General features: G+C 37.1%; 1 protein-coding gene across 1 annotated transcript in view; it reads right to left on the reverse strand.

The window, feature by feature from the left end:
• Positions 1 to 5,962: 5,962 nt before the first annotated feature.
• LOC129724891 (probable multidrug resistance-associated protein lethal(2)03659) overlaps positions 5,963 to 17,758 on the reverse strand; it is a 28,374-nt gene continuing 16,578 nt past the window's right edge. Inside the window, exons 4-8 of the mRNA XM_055680169.1 lie at positions 9,358 to 11,062; positions 8,975 to 9,296; positions 7,857 to 8,905; positions 7,639 to 7,785; positions 5,963 to 6,691 (exon numbers count right to left, since the gene is read on the reverse strand). Coding sequence (XP_055536144.1) covers positions 6,647 to 6,691; positions 7,639 to 7,785; positions 7,857 to 8,905; positions 8,975 to 9,296; positions 9,358 to 11,062 — 3,268 coding nt within the window. The 3' untranslated portion in view covers positions 5,963 to 6,646. The remainder of the gene's footprint in view (positions 6,692 to 7,638; positions 7,786 to 7,856; positions 8,906 to 8,974; positions 9,297 to 9,357; positions 11,063 to 17,758) is intronic.

Here is a 17,758-nt window from a genome sequence, read left to right on the forward strand (position 1 = left end):
AAACAAGACAACAAGAGCAAGGATAGAGATGTCAGCTAGTTGGCTCGTACCAACGCGAACTCTCATATGCAATTGTCAAAATGTGCGGGAAAATAGTGTGAAAATAGCAAAAAAGATAATAGATGTGAAAATTCATCATTCCTTTTTTCTCGCATGCAACGCGAATTGCGAAATTTGTAGGGTTGCGTCAAATGTTGGTTGGCCGTGTTACCAACTGCTGGAAATGTTGTTATTAATGGTTTTCGAAAATGATATCCGCGATAGCATGTAGCCGAGAAGATATCCGTTGGCAGCTTGATTGTATGGGATATCAGGTAATATGGATGGTGATATGGCCTCGATAGCACGAATCGCCTGATATCAGGTGATATGCGGTGTAGTGTGAACGGGATATTATATAGTAAAAAAATTCTAGGTATTCTTTTGAAAGGGTAAAAAGTTAGGAACATCGATATTAGCAAAACGTTTTTACGGACTTCAAATGCAATTTTCTGATGTTTGCACTACTCTGAAAAAAAGCAAAGCCTCGGTGCTACATTCCGATTCGAAACTTGACCTTCTGTTTATTATACACATACTTCGCAGCCGACCGTTAAGTGTGGGTACAGGACAATTGCGGGGCTAGGCGCCACGATCCTACTGACACTAACAGTCTCTCCCGAGTCAAGACTCGAACCTACGACGACTGGCTTGTTAGGCCAGTATCGTACCTCTCGACCAGCTGGGGAGGTTATTACCAGCTGGGGCATTACTCTGAACAATCTACAATATTAGCAGAACACATCAATAATCTGATAAAAATCTTACTATTTGCATACTGGTAAATCTTGGAAAAATACCACAAAAGATAAAAAAGTTAAAGGGTATGCGCTTGAGTGCTCAAACGTAGGCTTGACGTGGGACTATTGTGGGTGTAAAGATTTAATTCTGCCATAGTATATAACACACACAAAACGTACAAATACCATACACAACAATCCATGAACAAAAAAAACACATACACCTGTCATAAACCATAGCCTACAAACTAATAAGAAAAATAATTAACTTGTTGCCTAGAAAAGTATTCTGTCATAAATGAATTTTCCTCGGATGAATGCATTTTTGCAGACATGTTATACACACATACACGTTTCACACACGCTATATACACACACAACTCACATGCACACGCTCCTCAGACACACCCACGCTACTTACACACACACACACACATACATACACACACATACATACACACACATACATACACACACATACACACATCCACACACCACTTACATACGCACACCCACACACCACTTACATACGCACACCCACACACCACTTAATACACGCACCCACACAACCACACACCACTTACATACACACACCCACACACCACTTACATATACATACACACTTACATACACATACACACTTACATACACATACACACACACGCTACTTACACACACACATACACACGCTACACACACACATACACACGCTACTCACACAAACACATACACACGCTACTCACACACACATACACACGATACTCACACTCACATACAAACGCTACTCACACACACATACACACGCTACTCACACACACACACACATACACACGCTACCCGCACACACAAACACACGCTACTCACACACACACACACGCTAACGCTACTCAGACACACACACTTTGTATACGACACACTATACTTACACAAATTACTATAGGCAGCATCCAAACGGCTTCCAAGTCTTTCAATGGTCCCTTTCAACGGCTTCCAATCAGGGCTTCCAATATATGTGGCATATATACAGATTTTTCTGTATTTTACAGATTTTTGACCTGAAAAAGCAATACAGAATCTGTATTGCAGAATTACAGAATATTGCCAAAAATACAGATTTTACAGATTTTTTTTTGTTATACCGACGAACCGAAATCAATTTCAAAGGTAAAATTCGATTATACGATTTTCAAAGTTTTGTAAAAAAAATGACAACATTACGATTACGTTGGTATCTATGCTGAAGAAGTGGAATGTGACTTGAACGAAGCGCGAAAATGAACGTTTCGAAATATTTGTCAGGATTTCTATGCAAAGTTCGTAAAACCAATTGCAGAGAGATGCGTTTCCACAGATCTTGTGGGAAAAACGGCAGCTTTGAGTAATCTTAAATCGTTCGTGAAATTGAAAAAATTTAAACTATTTGATGCGTCAATTTCCTAAATTTGTAACAGTAACTGACTGACAAGGGCTATCTAACGAATTTTGCACGCTTGAAAAAAAAACTTTTTGACCGGAAGATTCATTGATACAAATGATTTAACTTGGTCTGAGTTGTTGAACACCACTAAAGGCGGGATGGTAATTTCAAGTTTTCGTTACAGATCATTTGTGAGATTTTTTTCAATAAATCCACACTCTTCTGCTTATTTAGAACGCATACTTTTAATATATAGTTGAAACCAGAAATTGCATGGCCTCTAAGCTAATGATCTCAATTTTAAAAGCTGAAAGCTACGTTGCAGACCAAGGAGGAGATACTAATATTGAATAAACGAAAGCTTTAAAATATAAATTTACCAAAACCTGCATAAATATCACGTAAAGAAAAATGAATCTGTTTAAATATATTCTGCAATTAAAAATGTTTCCATCCAACATTCTGAGTTTGCTCGATACAGATTTTCAATACAGATTTTTTGGCCCGAGATAAAGATATACAGATATTTTCAAAGAAAAATACAGATATAAATGTGGCAACCCTGCTTCCAATGGTCCCCAGTGCCGATCACGTCCAGTTTCGGGCTGTATTCCAACAACGATATCTGAATTAGATTACCACTGGTGGGGTCCAACTCAGATCGAAGGGAAGCCGAACTGTTCGCCTTGACGGTCGACCAGGGAATGATTAGTGTGGAGAACTTGGGTGATTGGGGGAAGAACCAATCACGTGGAAGCATCTCTGCTCTTTTTCTTCGTCGTTTGCGTTGGGTGATGAATGCGATGCCAATTGGCTGGCATTGCTAGCCAATGACTGAATGCGTGAAATCATTTCGTCTATGTTTTTGAAGTCTGCGTTAGGAAAATATACCAATCGTATGAAAAATGTATGTGGAGATTCGACCTTCAAACTTTCCCGCAATTTTCACGGAGTAATGAGAAAATGGCAACTAAAATTATCATGTTATACAAATCTTGTATATTTTAGCTTTCCAACGGTATATTAACTATTGAAATCGGAACAGTAGTTTGAGCGCTATTAGCATCTAAAATCTTCCATTCCGCCAACCAAAAACGTTACATGTTCAATCCAGTTTTCCCAGAAAGTACCTTAGTGTAGTGAAGAAAGACGTAGTCCCACGTCAAAAAACTACTGGTCACAGAGGGGTCCACACAAAAAAATATCTTAAAAAGCAGAGATTTCATTGATTACAGCAGGTAATTTCCATTTTGTTTGGTGATTATCACCACCATGTGAGTTTTAGTGATGTGATTCGTTGAATTATACGGCCCCTTAAATTTTTTTAAAATTATTCTAATAATCTCTTTTGTTCTAATGGAAAATGAATAATTTTTAAATATTAAGTTTAATTTAGCTTCTATAGTTTCAAGATGCTTTACTTTATTCTATTGGAAAACCTGCTGAATTCTGAGTACTCCTATGACTATGAAGGTCATGGCGATCTAAATTATAGCTTTCTTTTATCAGAAAATTTAAGAAATCCTAATATTTTTGAAAAGTAGTAGAAATCTGAGAGTGATGTTTGGTTCCTAAATTCAAAATGATACGTTGCCCCTTGGAAAATTACTGTGGAAGAGGGAGGGGGGGTTTAAAGGGTTCGGCGAGTCCCCCAAAACCTGGCGGATATACGGCCAACATTAGAACATCAGGGCAATTGCGAGGCTAGGCGCTACGAACTTACTGACACAAACAGTCTTTCCTAAACCAAGACTTAAACCTACGACTACTGGCTTGATAGGCCAGCATCGTACCTCGAGACCAGCTGGGAGGGTTATATAGATTGGGAGTTAAAAATCAATCATCTATATTTTAAAAAGTTATTCAAATTTGAAACCGCCACTGTTGTGCCAATCACCGACTCTATCTTACGATCCCCTTTGATTAACGGACCTACTCTACCGGCTTTACTTCCTCATGCGATGGTAGGCATGACTTCAAAGATTTTTCGACTCAAAAAATCTCCCGGTGTCAGCTAGAATTGAATCTAGACCAGTTTGGGCTGAGAGTGAGTGGATCACACCACCCATCAACCATCGATACCTATGTCGGCGTTGGGATACCACCACCACATACCACCAGGGATACCACCCGTCCTGATTTAGCAGGGCATATCCTGATTTTGAGATCCTCTGTGGGCGTTCTGATTTATTTTTCATATTCTAGCATTTGTCCTGATTTTATTAGGATATTCAGTTTGGAAGTGTAACAATATCCAGAACTTTTGGAAAAATCCTACTTTTTCGATTCCGGAACACAGGGCTCTTTGTGAACGATTTTTGTCTTTTTTGTTTTGTAAAATTTGGACCACTGCGATCATTGTTTTGATTCTTTGTGGTAAATGTCTTTAGTTGAATCTCAGTGGAGTAACGAGAGAAATCGTCATTAAGGTAAAGTGAAGTGTTCGAGCGTTTTTGTTATAGATTTAGGTATAGGTCGGACTCGATTAAAATTACGTCACGCTGAGCAACCTGACCCCCCTCCGAATTTTTTATTTTGAGCAAACATCCCAGTTACGTAACTGTCTTAACCAGCAATCCAGCAGATCGGTTGTTTGCATGCAAGGGGCCGACGTTTACGATGGCGGGTCGGCGGCCGGCTCGATTATGCTTGCAGAGCCGCATTAATATGATTTACAATCAGGATGTTCAAAGCAAAAACAGTTACTAGCTTACGGTCGCCTTGGTTCCTTGCCATGGCAGAGCTGTATTGATATGGTTGGTCAGGCCTTGTTGCGAAAAGGTTGTAAATAGAAATATTAAATTAAAAGAACAGTAGCAAATGAGCACAATACGCCGTTAGAGGACCAAATATTAGTAATTGTATTGCCATTACAAAATAGTTAAATGATAATCTTTTTATTATAACATTAGTTATCAAAAATAGTTAATAGTTGTATCACAGACAAACTGACGTGCCACTCGATAACAATTTCATCGACTAGAAAAATAACGATTATTTTGAAGTTTTGCTTAGTAGGCAATAATGCCGCTGGTGTCGCTATAAGCAAGCGTGCACATTCATTATCGAAGACAAAAACCGTCAGTAAAGCAGCTGGTGTGGATTTAAGCCCGCGTAGATACCTATTAGCAAAGACAAAAACCGTTTTACGAAAATAAGTTAGTAGGTAATAAGCTCACATGGTGGCGCATGAGTGAAACGAATAATAAGGACGAAGATTTTTCAGAATTTTCTTCGAAGAGGTACGTCTGTTTGTCTGTGATTGTATTATATAATTTTTACATAACAGTTTTCGGTAATTAAAAATTACAAATAATTTATAATGTTATCGATATAATAACTGAATAGTAATGTTTTTTTTGGTTACGGTGATTCGGGAGAATAGTTTTCTGGGCATAAGTACATTATGGGGAATAGTTTTCTGGTAACTACTACTTTCGGTGGTTTAAAATTCTGGCAACTAGTACTATACTAGTATTCTGGTGAATGGTTCATTTGGGGAAAACCCTTCGGCACTTCAACTCTTTTTACAAATTTGTCGTGAATCAAAAAAAAAAAAAATACCAATATCACAGAATGACATCTTTAGCCCATAGGAACATCTGTACAAAGTTTCAGCCAGCTAAAAAATGGTAGATTTAAATGGTTGACCGCTTTTTGTGGGGTTGCACGAGTGCCTTTCGTTGCATGGAATTGCTCCTTAGTTGATACAGTTTATGAATCCTTGTCGAGGCTTTCGGACAAAAATCGGAGGTGAAACAATGAATTTGAGTTCGAAATACAACGCTAAATGTTTGGGAAATAAACATATTTTTTCCAAATAATATCATTTATTACATCAAAAAACAAACAATTTCTCTTTTAACAGCGAATTGAACAAAATCACTGCTGAACATGAAGATATTAATTTCTGAGGTTCAATGTCATAGTATAGTGGAACTTTTTTTTTCTTCTAGTTGGTTGATGTAAGTGTAATGTTTAATTAATATTCTAAGAAAAATGAACATGAACAAGTACTGAAGAATTAGTTACGTGACTTATAACTGAGTTTCTAAGTAGCCTGAACCAATCAGTCGCACTTTTAATAATTTATACAATAACATAACACCAATAAACTTTAAGCACTTTTATGGTCTTTTCAACGAGACCCGTTAGGAAAGTTGTTACTCTCTATTGGTTTGTACTGCGGCACATATTGTAGTCAGTTCTTAAGTACAACTGCATAATCATTAATATGACAGTATACAATGTAAGTAGCACTTGTGGTGAGCTTAATTATTTGATTTATTTTGATCAAGTATCAAAATCGGCTCATACGTTTAGTTTAGCTTATCCTATTCTTATTAACTATTGGTGCGAAAAAGTACGCGCTGATGGTAGTGTGTATAGTGGCCTTATATCTTCACTATACTTGAAGATGGGGTGTGTGCCTTCGTATACCGAGTAGAATTTAGCTCGCGAGACCATCGTTTCGTCCTTGCTTACGGTTGTGAGCCTTAAATGGGGATAAATATATAATAATGTATTTTTACAATCTATAAACACCTAAAAAGATCTTCGTTATATGAAAAAAAAAAACTAGATAGAACAGAATCAGGTTTTATTTGTTCCATTTGAAACCACAAACAATGCCAATCTTATCGGAAACTGATTGTTAGTGTCTCCACTTGGTACATTGCAGTTCAAATTTGTATGAAGATTTGTATGAGAAATCTGAATTTTTCTTTTTGAAGAGCTGAAAATGACTCCATACGTTTCATGACTTCAATATATAGATTCTTACCGCCTAAAAACTTCGCCAAAAAGTTATAAAATTTACCCAAATTTGTTTGCTTAATACAGCTGAATCTATAAGGTCAAAACGACAAACAGCACTGGTATTGTTGCAAAAAAAAAAAAAGGTTTTCAGCACTTAATTTGATATACACTCTCATACTCAACTTGGACTAGCTACAGCTTTCTAGGGACACCCTAACTCCTAAGTATCTTTGGCAAAATTGCTAAGCAATTCAAAACATACCGCAGACGGACGTCTAAACTGAATTTTCAACATTTGTCAAATTTCAAGAAAATAGCAACACGTTACCAGATACCGCTATCAGCGACATCAGCCTCGTACACCTGTTTTGCTATTGTACAAGTGATTTATAACGTATTTCTGTTAGAAAATTTACACGAAATTCATATCAATAGTATTCTTACATGGACGTCTGTCTATGATTATACTTTCACGTAATGTATTGTATTAATAAATCATTACTGAGCTCTCTGAGAGGGAAATGCAAGAATAGGTTTCCCATACGAAGTTGACATGCAATGCGCCAACCTGAAATGAGAACAATCGACTTCCGGAGAATTTGAGACTGTCTAGAACCCCAAATGGAACCAAGAAACTTACCTCTGGAGATTCGACTATCTTGACCCACCCTTATGAACACTTACCTCCTTTGCAGTTTTCAGGAGACTTTCAAAAGTACTTTTGCCTGTTTGTTTTACCATTCCGTAGAATACTCGTGGACCTTCTTTTGTGGTCAATAGTTCGTACGGAGTGCCAAATTCAATGCAATGTCCAGCATCCATTACTAGTACCTATTCGAAAAAAAGATCATAGTATACAATTTCCTTCAGAAGTCGGTCCCAACGGACCAACAGTTACTCACCTTATCGGAATCCATCACGGTGTTCAATCTGTGCGCAATTGTTAGCACTGTGCAATCATCGAATTTTTCTCGAATTGTTTGCTGTATCAATTTATCAGTCTGAGGATCAACATTAGCAGTCGCTTCGTCCATCACCAGAATCTTGTTCTCCCTAAGTATGGCGCGAGCCAGGCAAACTAATTGACGTTGACCAACGCTGAAGTTGCTTCCACCCTCGTTAATTTTTGATGATAGTCCTGAAGGTAATTCGTTAACAGCACTTTCTAATTTCACCTCTTTAAGAGCGCGCCACAATTTCTCATCGGGGTATTCGTCGAACGGATCCAAATTGTACCGCAGTGTTCCAGAAAACAAGACTGGCTCTTGAGGAATTATCGATAATTTGCCGCGTAAGTCATGTAAACCCATCTCATGTATATCTCGCGCATCGATTACAATTGAGCCCTCATTGTAGGACAGTCTGAACAGTGCATTAATTAATGAAGATTTACCAGCACCGGTGCGACCCACAATGCCTATTTTTTCACATGGTTCAATTTCGAATTCCAGCTCTTTAAGAACGCGGTCAGTCTTCGGGTCTGGATGATATCGCAAAGATAGTTTTTCAAATTTCACTCGGCCCTTCTGAGGCCACTCTTTCGGCGGTTTCTTATCACCATCAGCTTCCAGTGCCGGCTCCGGGTCGACCGTGTCGTACTCAACAACTCGCTCAACTGCAGTCATCGTATTTTCAAGTTCTGCCGACTGACGCATTCCCCATTGCACCATGCCAGTCATGCCTAGAGCTTGGGTAATTGCTAGGCCCACATTGCCACCACTGCCTCCATGAACAAAGAACGTTAACGTTACAATTGCTATGTAGATTACGCAAAACACATCTAAGTAGAATCCAAATGCTCGTGATGTTGAAATGAACAGATAGAAAGAGGAACTGTGAAGATCTTGGTGACCATCGAATTCCCGAACCAAGATCTTTTCTGCACCAAAGGCACGTATAGTGGAAAGTCCAGAGAGTGAGGCGGATAGGTGAGAGTAAATGGGTGATCGTGCTGAAACAAATTATAAAGTTAGATTCATTTACGAAGGTGATCTTGAAGGCTTCTGGACAATACACTTACTAATGGCTTCGACGCGTTTAACGTTGCGAGATGTGTGCAGATACAGATCCCGTAGAAAGTAGAAAATAATTCCTATCACTAGAGTGGGAATTAAATTGTACGGATTTACGATTGCCACCACAACTACGATTCCGAGCAGAGAAAGAAAAATTTGAACTACATCCACCATAACCGACGGCAAATATTCGTCAATCTGCCCCATGTCTTTGGAAAAACGGTTTAAGATTCGACCAGACGGATTTGTGTTGAAGAAATACATGGTGGCACGAGTAACACCATCGAACATGGAATCGTGCAGTCTTCGAGAAGCACGCATTGCCGTCTGTAATCAAAAATATTAATAATTTTAAATATTTTTCATAGAACTAACAGAAAATGCTCACCTTAAAGAATAGCATACTTCTGCTCAGCGTTATGACAACAGTCGCTAGAGTTAGACCGCTAAAAATATAAGTATCAATATATCTTCCTTCATCTTCTGATCCAGTCAATTGCCGGAATGAGTCCAAAAGTCCACGAAAAATGTCTTTCACTACGTTGTCTGTTGTACTTTTTTCTGCATTTAGCTCAGTTACATTTTCTGGCTTGTCAGCAAGGATTTCCGTACTATTATCAATCGCGGTGATTGAATTAATTCTAGATTCTTCCTTGTTCACCCAATAGTTAAGAAAGTAGTCCCCTCCCGAAGCAGCCAACTGTGACATAACAAAAGCCATAAATAGCAAAAATACTATTGTGTAACCTCCACTCGCTTTGCAATACGCTTTATACACAGCAAATCCAATAGAACCCTCCTTGCGTTTTTCTTCGTTCACCTGAATATCTGTAGTATCTCCGTCAACTGTAGTGGAATCCGTACTGGACTCGCTGCTTTGTCTCCGGTATAAACTACCGGAACGTTTAAAGGCTTCAGAATCTGTACCATCATCGTCTTCCTTACCACTTGGTGCGGATAAAAGTTGCGCAAAGTCTAAACCAGTCTCCCGTAAATTATCGTATGTTCCAACTGCTTCAACTCTGCCATGTTTGAGAATTACAATTTGATCGGCACTTTGCAAATACTGTAACTGATGAGTAACTAATATTACAATCTTTCCCTTGAGATAATCACGCATACAATGGTCAAACAGGTGGCGTCCAACATGAGCATCTACGGCACTAAGCGGATCGTCTAGAAGATACACAGAGGCCTGTCGGTAGACTGCTCGTGCTAAACTGATACGAGCTTTTTGTCCTCCTGATAACGAAACGCCACGTTCCCCGACTATGGTTTTATCGCCGTTCGCAAACAGCTGGAAATCTCGTTCCAAAGCACACGTTTTTACTACTCGTTTGTATCGCTCTTTGTCCATGGGTAATCCAAAAAGGATGTTTTGTCTAACCGAGGCCGAAAATAGCCATGGTTCTTGCGAAGCATATGATACTTCTCCGTTCATCTTTATACTACCTCCCTCTAAAGGCAACTCTCCAAGTATCGCGTGGATTAAGCTTGACTTTCCGGCACCCACCGGGCCAATAACTGCTACTAGTGTTCCGGGCTGAACATGCAAATTAACTCCTTCCAATGTATACTCTGTTGCTTTAGGATCCCACCGGGCCGTAGCCAAATCAACAATCACACCAGCTTCAGAGAGATGCCTTTCCGCATTGGGTTGTTCATTCAAACCATCGGATTCCGAATGTCGCATCATTCGATCCGCATCCAATGCAACCGGTTTCTTTACGCCGTTGTTCAAATCTTCGCTACTACTGTCGAATAAATCATCGTCTTTGTCCTTTTCTGGTTCGGTCATTGAAACGCCCAGTGCAGCTTCAACTTCTTCATAGGACATAAACTTCTGAATACGACGCACAGAAACGATCGCTTCAGCAAACTGAGCGATACCTTGTGGAAAGAAAATAGTCATTGTGGCGCGTAAGATGTTGTAGTATGCCGTTACGACGAAGGCTTTTTCTGCCGTCACAAAGTTACCCAACAAAGCATATGCGATCAAGCTGATAAAAATCGACACTCGGGTGGTGAACATGATGAAGGACAGCAGAATACCCCGAATGTACGAGACATATCGGATGACTTTGATTTCTTTTCTGGAAGAAACAATAGATAACAAAAGATGATAAAGATAAGCTATTGGAGATGATAGTGCAGTTCCTGTAAAGTGCTAGAACATGTTTTCAATTAGTTTTTTACTATATGAATTGATAACCATAATGTTGAACTTTTAGATAGAACTGTGATTAGGTATTTCTAATGCGAACTTTAGTATTTTTTAGAAAAGATGTGCCCATGCATTTTTCAATTCAATAAACTTGTGGCATTTTTCGTTTCAGATATAAATTTTTCGGTAACCATCAGCGCAACTGCACTAAAAATTTACAAAAAAAAAATCGTTAAATCGAACATACATACACACACATACGAGCATGCACACACATAACCAAACGTACATGCACCCACTTATGAATAAACGCGTACACACGTACGAACATACGTATACGATGATTTATGATTTTTCCATATTTTTAACCTTGAATTGCTTTCGATAAAAATGCTAACGTTGATTACCCACGTAACATTTCAGGTTGTGTATAACAAGTACAAAATGAGTTTCGAGAGAGTCTCCAAGAGTATCATGAATCATAAATTGCTACCTGGGTTCCTTTGATTGCACTAGGAAGGTAATTTATACATGATAAATGATGACTTGAAAACTTTATCATGTTTGATTTTAAACCGTTTTTATAGCGTTATTTTCTCAAAATTGAAACTTTTGGAGAGGGTGCAGGTTGTGTAGTATTACGTGATTTTAGAAGAAAAGACTCATATTGAATTTTACTTATTGTTTGTTTGTAGATTTTTAGTTTTACGTAATTAATGCACGACGTCTTATTTGTTAAGTGATGCATTTTGCGAGCTCCATTTGTGAGAATCAGGATATCCTGCTGACGTTTAGGAACAATCCGTTTCGGAAGGATTTTCTTTGTAGTTTTTGCCAGTTTGCGTACCTTTTTATATTTAAGTAACATGCCCTCCTATGCGAAATTTGATCTGTAAATTGCACCAACTCTATCCTTCGAAATATTTTTGAATGAGTTGCGGTAAAGATCATATGTAAGAACCTTTAAACCACCCATGGAGTTCGGTATAATTTTAACGCGTTCAGTTGCAGTTCGGTTATAAAATAAGAAACTTCAGCCAAACGAATCAACGAAATTTGAGAAATTCGGCGAAAAGCTCATGCTTTCTTACGTCCCTCATATGACATCTCTGCATGCTATAGCTTCACTACCGCATCTCGCGTATATTTTTTACATTTTACATGATAAGTGTCTATAAATAACTCGAACAATAAATGGTAATTTGCTGTCAGATATTGCGTACGATGTATACATTGTTCAGGTCGAACACATTCGCGGTTTTATAGTAAATATTGGGTTTGTTTGGTTTAGTATACGTAGATAAGCCTAAGTGAGCAAATATTTTTCTTTGAAAAGATTCAGTTGAAGTACAATCACCTTGCTTGTTCTGTGAAATAGGGATGCCTCAATGGCTGAATAATTCCAACCTAATAGTATATCTATTAGGGTGGGGAATCGTTATATGGAAAAAACGAAACTTGATAGCAGGAAGCCAGTACCAAGCTTTTTTTGTTCTATTTGGGGCCCCAAACAATCCTAAATTTATCGGTAGTCGATTGGTTTAGTCTCCGCTTGGCGCATTGCATTTCAAATTTATATGGAGATTTGTATGGAAAACCAACGTTTTTGCATTTTCCTTTCTAAAGAGCTCAAAGTGGCTCAAACCATAGGTTTAATGACTTCAAATGGTAGTTTTTTTTATGCCTAACAACTTGGCCGAAGACATCAAAGAGCTAGGGTGTCCCAAAAAATACTGGAGCTGTTTAAAGTTGAGTATGTCGAAATTTATGTTGCAAATCATTTTTTCTGACAACACTGCCAGTGTACCGGCGTTAGTCAGATTTCCATCAGAAGTAACCTCTGAAACACGTTGTAGATTCTACCTACGCCTAGAATATTGACCTGAATTTGTTTGTTTGATCCAGCTGAGTGTATAAACTCGTTACGACAGGTTGTTTCTGATGGGAATCCTACTGGCGCCGGTACATTGGTAATGTTGGCAGAAAACAAGATTTTCTGCATTTAAATCGACATACTCAACTTTGAACAGTTATAGCTCTTTTTAGGGACATCCTAGCTCTTCAGTGCCTTTCGCAAAGTTGTTGGGCATCTAAAATACTATACTTTTACGTAATGTAGTTCATTGTTAGATCATTATTGAGCTCTCTAGAAAGGTAAATGCAAAAAAGTAGGTTTTCCCAAATTTTCATACAAATTTGAAATGCAATGGGCCAAGCGGTGACAAACCCAATCGACTTCCGGTAAGTTCAGGGTTGTTTGGGGCCCCAAAAGGAACCAAAAAAATTGGTTCTGGAAAATCGATCATTTTTCCCAACCCTAATATTTACAGAATAAAAATTGGTTTTATAGTTTTTTATGCATGATTTGACAACTGAATTCGACCCTCTTGAAGTTGAATGGAGCTGGATGGCATGTCGTTTTCGTTTTCAAAGTTCAAAAAAAAAATGTCTAAATTCTAACAATTTTTCTAAATAAACAACATCTTAAAAGAAAAGATCACATTTTATGCTAGGTAGTTGTAGTTCTGATGAGGAGTCACACTTTGTTATCTATAACTATGGAATTATAAAAGCTAAAATGAAATTGCCAGGGATGTTACAACAGATTTTAAACAGTTATTATTGTTTAACCACATGATGAATTGCAATTATCCATATGTAAAATAATGATAAAATGTAGAACAAATTTGGTGTATGTTATTTAAAATCATTCTTTCAATTAGTAGTAAATGCACTTAAATTTGCAATGTCGAACATACCAAATCACGTGCCATAGGGTGTTTAGTTGACACCGTTTCAAGGAATTATAATTGGTGATAATGCTGGCAGGAGGTAACCAGGCTCTGAGCAGTAAGCGTAAATAGGAAGGGTGAAAAAGCATAGATACAAGCACAGATAAAAAATAAGCTTGCCGAATGCTCTTGATAGTGATATTGCTAACAATAGAAATGCTAAATACAGCAGACACAAAAGATCCTTCTTTTAGGTCGTAGTGCGTTGAATAAAAAATAACCGTCAACTGTGACGTACGGTATTTCTGTCTCGGTGAAAAATTCGACAGAACCTCATCGTTCTAACAGGTCAACATTTTCTTGCTTCCGTGAGTCAAGACAAATTAAATTGCCTGAAGAAAAACTTTAAAATAGATATGAAATACTGATTACTGAAAGTTACTGTCGAGGGTGCATTATAAGAAAATTAGCAGTAAGGGCTGTCTGACAAAGCGTTGCAACCCATTCGAAATTTTGAAGATCTATGTATGTTTGTGTTACGTAATTCATAGACGTTTCCTAATTGACTTTTATGAAAAATTATAAATAATTGAAAAATTATAAATAAATAAAATAATAACAAATTTCAAGAAATAATAAAATAAATGAAAATAAGATAATAAAAAAATAAAAAATACAAAAAAAAAATTAGAAAACAAAAAAAAACGAGTTGACAAATATAGTAACACTGCTCAGAACTTGTTCTTCGTTTGATTGCAATAATATCCAAAATACTGACTTTTAGGTGGATGAGTCAAAAATAAAATTCATCATATTTATGAGAAAATCAGAAAACATTTATGTAAAATAAATAAAGCCAATATTTTTCCTTATTCCATTATATATGTATAGTGAAAAAAAATCGGAGACTATATATAAAATTTGCACAATCTGAGGTTTCCGGAAAAGGGGTTAAAGGAGTAAAAAGGTCATCGCTATTCTCGACTCGATCACCGCCATCGGCTGGTCTGGAAGATTTTCGCGGCGCGTTTTATTTCAAAATTTCGCTGTTTTAGATTATTTACATTAGTGGAATTGGTAGCATAGTGTAATAGCAGTTGCATATTATGGTTACAGTTAAAAATAAAGCCTTGTTTAGAGCTCCAAGGGAAGTGAAAATCTCATACAAAATGGAAAATGGAAACTTCGAAAATATGACTTCGCTCAGAACTGTAAACAAATTCGATCCAGAAAAATTGAAGGTTGTGAATCGCATCTTTTTTACTTGGGCTTACTTTCCACACACATGCACACACTAGTGAAAAAAAGAAGCAGATAGCGAAAACTTGACGTTCCAGCGCGTTTATATTCTGTCAGTTCCGGGCAATTTTCACTTCGGTCGAAGTGTAAACTCGTGAATTCCGCTTCACAGAAACTGTATGCTGCAGGCCAGTGCTGAGAATATTCACTGTCATGATATTTAAAAGCAGTGGTTTTCAGTCGTCTTTTTTTTAAGGGGGGATTTGTTAGTAGCTTAAGTATTTATGATAAATATTAGTAAATAATGAGTATGTGTGTCCAATCACAAATGGTGACTTCTCAACACTGTTAGAAATTTGTAATTTTAATTGTTAGGATTTGTTTGCTTTCGCAATTAAGACTTATCATTCGTAGGGATTTAAACCTACTTGTCAAAAAAGGGGAAGTAAACTTACAACTAACTTATTTGCTAACTTATTGGCTATGAAGAGAGCTTATCGTAGCAATTGAGGATTGCAACGATTTTTGTCGAAAATTGTTAATAATTTTATTTGACATAGCTTCTAATGGTTCAACACCAGTAAGTCTATGTAATTCGAGTGTACCAAACCAAGTAGGAAGCTTCAAAACCATTTTCAGAATTTTATTCTGAATCCTTTGGAGCGTTTTCTTCCTTGTTGAACAGCAACTTGACCAGATCGGTAGAGCATAAAGCATTGCTGGTCTAAAAATGTGTTTGTAAATCAAAAGTTTGTTCTTTAAACAAAGTTTAGAATTCCTGTTAATGAGAGGATATAAACATCTCGTATATTTGATGCACTTGGCTTGTATACTCTCAATGTGCTCTTTGAAAATAAGTTTTTTATCATAAATTAGTCCCAAGTACTTAACCTTGTCGGACCAACTTAAAATAACCCCATTCATCTTGACAACGTGATTATTGTTTGGCTTGAGGAAAGAAGCCCTAGGCTTATGCGGAAAAATTATCATTTGAGTTTAGAAGCATTGGGAGAGATTTTCCACTTTTGCAAGTAGGAAAAAAAAATATCTAAACTTTTCTGCAATCGACTGCACATGACACGAAGACTTTTTCCTTTTACGGAAATGCTTGTGTCATCGCAGAACAATGACTTTGTGCATCCTGGAGGCAAATCAGGAAGATCTGAAGTGAATATGTTGTACAGGACTGGACCCAAGACTGAACCTTGAGGTACACCTGCTCTGACAGGAAATCTATCAGATTTTGAATTCTGATAGACAACCTGCAGAGCTCGATCAGTAAAATAATTTTTCAAAATTTTGATTAGGAAAATTGGAAAATTAAAAGTTTGCAATTTCGCAATCAAACCTTTATGCCAAACACTGTCGAACGCTTTTTCTATGTCTAAAAGAGCAGCTCCAGTGGAATAACCTTCAGATTTGTTAGCTCGTATCATATTAGTAACTCTGAGCAATTGATGAGTTGTGGAATGCCCATGGCGAAATCCAAACTGTTCATTTGCAAAAATTGAATTTTCGTTGATGTGTGACATCATTCTGTTAAGAATAATTCTCTCAAACAGTTTACTTATTGAAGAAAGCAAACTGATTGGTCGATAACTTGAAACTTCAGCTGGGTTCTTATCCGGTTTTAAAATTGGAGTAATTTTTGCATTTTTCCATAATTTGGGAAAATATGCAATTTTGAAGCAGCAATTGAAAATTTTCACTAAAAGTTCCATTGTGCTCTCAGGGAGATGTTTGATTAGTTTATTAAAGATTCCATCGTCACCAGGTGCTTTCATATTTTTGAAATTTTTAATAATTGATTTAATCTCATTCAAGTTAGTTTCAATTATTTCTGCAGGTTAAAAAATCTGGGAAGAAATTAAATCAAATTGACGTGTGACTTCATTTTCAATTGGACTCACAAAATTCAAATTTGAGTTATGAGCACTCTCAAACTGCTGAGCAAGTCTTTGAGCCTTTTGTTCATTGGATACAAGAAATCGTTCACCATCTTTTAAAACTGGAATAGGCTTTGAAGGTTTCTCAGGAATCTTCGACAGCTTCCAAAAAGGTTTTGAATATGGTTTCAATTTTTCAACTTTAGTCTCAAAATCTTTATAAATAGTTTTAAAAACAGGGTCACGAGAACGTTGATATTGACGTCTGCGGACATTTTTAAAACGAATTAGGAGTTGAAGATTTTCGTCAATTATTGGAGAATCAAATTTCACTTGAGCCTTTAGAACAGAATAATTCCTGGCATCAACAATTGCACATTTTAATGCTTCCAAAGCGGAATCAATATTCACTTCGTTTTGCAAATCAAGCTCATTATTGAAATTTCTCTCAATATGAGTTTTGTATCTTTCCCAATTTCCCTTGTTATAATTAAAAACAGAGCTCATAGGGTTTAAAACTGATTCATGTGATAAAGAAAAAGTTATTGGAAGATGGTCAGAATCAAAGTCAGCATGTGTGATCAAATCACTACATACATGGCTTTGATCTGTAAGCACCAAATCAATTGTTGAAGGGTTTCTTACAGAAGAAAAGCATGTAGGACTATTCGGAGACAAAATAGAATAGTATCCTGAAGAACAATCATTGAATAAAATTTTGCCATTGGAATTACTTTGAGAATTATTCCATGAGCGATGTTTGGCGTT

This window comes from Wyeomyia smithii, chromosome 2 (genome assembly GCF_029784165.1).
Source record: "Wyeomyia smithii strain HCP4-BCI-WySm-NY-G18 chromosome 2, ASM2978416v1, whole genome shotgun sequence".
Lineage (NCBI taxonomy): Eukaryota > Metazoa > Arthropoda > Insecta > Diptera > Culicidae > Wyeomyia > Wyeomyia smithii.